Below are 6,371 nucleotides of genomic sequence, written 5' to 3' on the forward strand. Positions count from 1 at the left end.
GATTGTTGTCCTTGAGAATTTGGGTGTTGATAAGGACTTTGTTGCTGAAAATTTTGCTTGTTGAACCTTGATAGTTGATAACCTTGATTGTTCCTTTGATATGAGTTGTTGTGGGGTGGAGGTTGCCTTTGATAACCTTGGTTTTGGTTGTTCACATAACTCACTTCTTCCAATGGAGGACAATAACCGGTTGGATGATCTCCTTGACATAGTTCACAACATGCTACTTGATGTCTAGCTTGAGATCCTTGAATTTCCTTCATTTGTTGTGGAAGTTTGGACATTTGTTGGGTGAGCAACTCCACTTGTTGAAAAAGTCGCTTGTTTTGGGCAAGAATAGCATCATTGGTGTTTAATTCAAGAACTCTCGGTTTCCTTTGTGAAGGACTACGGTCATGTTGACTTTGACGATCATTGAGTGTCATCCGATTAATAATGACTTTCGCCTCTTCTGCATTCTTTAACATAAGAGAGCCACCCGCGGTAGCATCCAAAAGTGTCTTGTGAGTTAATTGGGGCCCATTTATAAAAATATGGATTTGAGTGAGTTCATTAAAACCACGGCCTTTGCATTTTCTCAACATTGACTTGAATCTTTCCCAAGCCTCATTTAGAGACTCGTTGCTTCCTTGAGTGAATATCGCAATAGCCGTTTTTGCTTCCATGAATCGGGATTGAGGAAAATATCTTTCTAGAAACTTTTCTTCTAACAAATTCCAATCCGTCATCACTCTTGGTGCTTGATCAAGATACCACTCTTTTGCTTTCCCCACTAAGGAATGTGGGAACATTCTCTTGAATAATGCTTCTTCACCCGCTTCCTCTATTCCCGTAGAACCCGCAATCTCATAGAATTTGATGAGATGAGTGTACGGATCTTCATGGTCCATTCCGATGAATGGATTTGCATAAAGGAGTTGGAGGATTCCGGTCTTCATCTCCGTGTTCCTTCTACCACGAGCAAATTGGGCATTCCGCCTTGGACTATTAGCGGACATTTCGGTAGGAGTTTCATCCGCCATGTTTCCTTCACAAGTTTCTACACCCACTTTTTCGATTTGAACAAGTGAAGAAGTATATACTTCTTCTCTCTGGTTCCTCTCTTCGGCTAGTTTCCTTCTTCTTCGTGTTTTGCTATTGAGCTTTCGAAGTGTTCTTTCAATTTCGGGGTCGAATTGAAATTGCTCCTCGGTAGCCTTTCCTCGCATGCACTAGAATCTACAAAACTAACAAACCAAGTGAAACACAAGAGTGATAGTAATAAAAAAAAACTTAGAACAATGAATTATTGCAATACTTGTAATATCGAACACAATTCCCCGGCAACGGCGCCAATTTGCTGAAAAGTATATTTCCGGCAAATATTTTAATATCGTATCCACAGAGATTGGTTGTTATTACCGCCGTTCTATAATTCAATTTGTTATAAGTTTAAAATGTAACCAAGTTGTTTTGTTTGAATAGTTATCTTTTGAGTAAAATGACACTAAGACAATAAAAATAGTTTTAATCAAATATAAAAGGCTTGGCAAGATTGGAGTTCACTATCCAAATTTCTTATGATTCCTTAATAACACTATATGGACTTAAGATTATTGATGATATTCAAGTATCCTCTCAATATCATTTATTTCTAAATGATATTGTGATAATCACTATATTCATGGTTAAATGATTTCTCTACCTAACTATCAATATAGCAATCTTTAATGTTTGATACAAAAGAAGAGTGGTGTATAAATCTATTTCTACAACTCATTCACTACTTGAAAGCATATTTTAAGTCAAGACTTGAATAATCTTTCTCAACAACAACTCAAATCTGAATATTCAAAATAGGGCAAAAATATCATTCATTACATCAATAACCTTTTGTCACATACAAGAGTCAAATGGAATACATAAACAAATAGGAATAACTACTACCTCCAATCTTGACAAAGTGGGGTTTAGCTCCTCATCATCATTCTTGACAGCAAAATGAAATACTAAACTAAGCTCTGTTTTTCTCCTACAACTTGTGAATGATTTTTCCTTCTTTTCCATTCTGTTTTGTAAAGAGTTCATCATTTCCTTAAATGTTCATTTTGGTCTAAAACTGAAAAGCACTCTAAAAATGATACAAAATTGTCACACTAAAGTTGGGTTGAAAACAGAACAATTGGCCTAAACCAAATGCTTGCTGTTTTCGCAAGGTTCGCGGCGCCAACCCTGGTCACGGCGCGAACTGAAGCAATTTCAGCTTCTTTGCCTTGCAAGCTTCACTTAATCATTTCTCCTAAGTTTGGTTCTTCAAATGCTTCCAAATTGCCATTGAAACTTCTTCCAAATTATGCTTATGTACTACAATGCTCCCTTGTCCAAAAACTCTACAAAACTAATAAGTACATGAAATATCTACTCAAAACATAATCAATTAAACTTAATTGCATTTTTACTCAATTGTGAGGATAAAAGTGTGTAATTAAATAAGAAAATGGTAAAAGGGACCAATAAAAATATATGAAAAGTAGTGCTAATTGGTCCCTAACAAGCAGCCAATGTCCATATACCACGAGTCTACCATTGATCCACTTACATCCTCAGATGCCATCAATAGCACAAGTTCATCACCATAATCTGCTTTGACTATGCTCGCTTCTTCACCCTTTCTAACCTTGTTTGACCGACAATTAGCAGGAAAATAATCAAACTTGTTGCAACTGTAGCACTGAACCTTTCTCTTGTCAAACTTCTCTTTTCCCTTCTGAACATTCTCATGTTTCTTATCGGAATTGAAGATATCTGACTTCTGAACACCACCACCATACTTCTTCTTGTTCTTTAGCCTTTCTTGCTTCTGGTTCTTCTTGCTAGAAGAAACTTTTAGAGTCTGGGACTTCAGAGCTTGTTCTAACTCTTGCTCAGAGTTTCTTTCAGTCAGACTCAACTCTTGTGCCTCTATACTACTCTGAAGTTATTCAATTCTCATGGTGATGGTATCTTTAGAGTGTTATATGGCTACAACTATGTAATCAAACTGAGGAGTAAGTGATCTCAGTACTTTTTTAATAATTACTTGTTCAGATAGCGTTTTTCCACAAGGCTTCATCTCATTAGTGACCACAATCACTCTGGAGATGTAATCAGGTACCTTTTCATTGTTCTTCATGCTGAGATTCTCATATTGCTTACATAGGGAGTAAAGGTTGATCTTTTTCACTGATGTGTCACCACTATAGCACCGTACTAGTGTATCCCAGCCGCCTTTGTCGTCGTCGAATCAACAATTTTCTCAAACACCTTTGTATCCACACACTGATGGATATAGAAGAACGCCTTTTGGTTCTTCTTCCTCGTTTCTCGTTGCACGATTCTTTGCGCTTCTGTTGCTTTTTCTGCAACCGGCGTGTAACCGTCATTGACGAGATCAAGAACATCTCGAGCTCCAAACAACACACGAATTTGAATCGACCACTGATTCAAGTTCTTTTCCTCGAATACTGAAAGTTTAGTGTTCAAGCTATTGTTTTCGTCGTTCATCTTCGTTCTTGTGCAAATCACTCAGTTCTCACCAACACTCGTGTTTTCCAAACCTTGAGAATCAAAATCTATGATTCTCTCTGATTTCAAACTTCAATTCAATGCGAATTTCAGATCCGAAATTAATCACACACCTAAGTACACTCTTGTTTCCCTGTGAATCAAATCAGAACTCTAGAAGTAAAACAATGAACTTCCATTAACAATGCATAAGAATTTGAGAAGATGAAGATGAAAGAATGAGGAGAGAGAGAGAGAGACAATTTTTTAAACTAACTTTTCTCAAAATGGAAGAACCGTTACAAACTGTAACTAACTATTGATTTATATATTAATCAAATCCTATTGCACTAAATGTAACTGAAATTAAAAGAAACTTAAACAAATGAATTTCATCTAATAATATTCATACCTTTTCATGACCCAAGGAATGTCTACAAATCTATGAAGCTATGTAGAACCAGCATTTCTCTTACACCAAAAGAAAAGCTCGAACAAATTATGAACTCTAGTTACACCACTTAAGTCCGAGGAGAATAGCTCCACGTGTTCGCCAATATAAAGAAAGGGCATGAGACGCCCTTAAGCATGGTCGATTATCAAATCATATGTGTTTAAATTGTATTGTATTATAACTTGTCTAGAGTTTCCCTTAACTCCAATTGTCCAACTGGGGTTTTGGATCCTAAAACCCTATTCTACTCGATCGTCATAATGTTTATAGGTACATCACCCTCGTATGTGGAGCACCGACCAACCATCACCATCCATTTCAACCTGACGACCTCTCATGTCGTTCATTTTAAATTGTTTATGTTTTCTTTTCCTTAAAAATAGATTAGAAAACACAATGAATGAAAAGGAATCGACAACACGTTTTGCAAAGTGACCAATTTAAAATCCAAACGTTCTAGAATACGAGCGACCATGAATTTTGGCGGTGACATAATTATTTAACTAAAACAATATACAATTATACATCGTCAAATTAGCCAGCCAAATAGAATATTAAACAACTGCTGCAATTTGTTTTAAAATCAACATTTGTTTCTTCAACTAAATTGAATATGAATTAATTAAAAACAAGAAACAATGAATCATAGCCACAAAGCACCAGCTTGTTTAAGCAACGGAACCAATTCACCAGAAATATGAGTAGCCATAACACGCTCCAATCCACCAAACAACTTACCACCTATAAACACCATCGGAAACTGCACATTACACTTCCCTTCAATCATTGGTTCCAATTCTTTCGCAACACACACTTCATCTTCCTCCACCTCATGAATCCCAGGGTTAACACCTAGACTCTGTAGAAGACGTTTCACCACATGAGTCATGCAGCAACCGTGTCTTCCAATGACTATCACAGCGTTCTCAGAAACCATTTTCAGCATAGAAGGATTATTCTCCTTCTCTTTCTCCTTCTTCTTCTTGATGTAATAACAATTTTCATTAATAATACCAAAGTAGTTGTTGTCGTTGTTGTGTGGTGACATGTAGGGAATTGCTTGATGCATGATGATGATGTGAGTTTTGAGAGAGAAAGAATGGGTTGGTTATGGAGATTATGAAGAAGAGAATGTGGATGATGGAATATATAAATAAACGGCAAAGGGAAAAGAAAGATTCGTGATTATTAATATATTCAAAGTTTGTACGCGGTGGAAATGGTATTTTGGTCATAGGTTAATGTGTTGTACGTGACGTTTAAGGTTGTCATCACACACTCACAGTGTTTTGTAATTTGTGTACGTATTGGTTTGGACGGCGCCCAACTTGTTATGCTCCATGTTTTGTATATTAAATTAATTGAATCTTGATCTCATTGCTGATTAGATGAGATCAGATCCCTGACAAAACGGAGAATATCATTTATTCTCAAGTCAGAAGGATGGGTGAGTTTTAAGATGTCAATTTGTATACATATACGCATCGCCGTCTTAAATCTTTATAATGTTTTATATGAATTTTAACTTACATATAATTCAATTGTGATTTTTATTTAATCGTGGTTTGATCCTAATAATATAAATAAATGTTTTAAGTTTTATGCAAGTAGTTCAAGAAATGATAGAAATTTGGAGTGGAAAAGAATCGAATAAAAGTGAATTTGAAAAGATTTATTTTAGTTTCATATAGGAAGGACAACACATATTAGTAATCCTTATTTATTCTAAGTGGATAAATTGGGTTGGTTCCAAAAGATATCCAATTTTGTAAAGGAGTGAGGACACATCACCAAGTCACCATCACGGATGCCGCTGCCGTTCGGTCTCTCTGCTCGGCTTGGTTCGGTCCTAGGTTTTGGGTCTTGATTCAATGAGATCTTAAAGTGATTCGTCAATGTAGTATTCACCATCTTCAAATTATTCATTTCAAACTTGTATAACACCTTTTAAACATAATTTTTTTGAGAGAACAATATTTTCTAACACTTATATCCATGTGAATTTCCAAGCTAAGAATCTTCTTAGCGACACCTAAATCTTTCTTGTCAAACTCCTTTTCCAATATAATTTTCAATTCATTTACGTCATGTAAATGATTAAAGCAACAATCAACATATTATCAACATACAATAGTCAAAAAATAAAAGAGTTGTCATCAAGACTCCTGACATAAACATAATAGTCATAATCACACCTTTTGTAGTCAATCTGAAGTATGTATTAATCAAAATATTTGTACCATTTCTTCGGAGACTGCTTTAAACAATACAAAGACCTCTTCAATTTACAAACTAGTAAGTCATGTCCAGTGTTACCGAACCCCTATATCTGCTCCATGTAAATTTGCTCATCTAAATTATTGTAAAGAAGTGATATCTTCACATCCATAAGCTC

General features: G+C 35.7%; 1 protein-coding gene across 1 annotated transcript; it reads right to left on the reverse strand.

Annotated features, from left to right (window-relative positions):
- Positions 1-4,510: 4,510 nt before the first annotated feature.
- LOC127086945 (glutaredoxin-C9) lies at positions 4,511-5,167 on the reverse strand. Its single transcript, XM_051027760.1, has one exon. It carries the CDS (start codon positions 5,043-5,045, stop codon positions 4,620-4,622), a length of 426 nt encoding a protein of 141 aa, XP_050883717.1. The 5' UTR covers positions 5,046-5,167; the 3' UTR covers positions 4,511-4,619.
- Between the last annotated feature and the right edge of the window lie 1,204 nt (positions 5,168-6,371).

The sequence above is a fragment of the Lathyrus oleraceus genome, chromosome 5, assembly GCF_024323335.1.
Source record: "Lathyrus oleraceus cultivar Zhongwan6 chromosome 5, CAAS_Psat_ZW6_1.0, whole genome shotgun sequence".
Lineage (NCBI taxonomy): Eukaryota > Viridiplantae > Streptophyta > Magnoliopsida > Fabales > Fabaceae > Lathyrus > Lathyrus oleraceus.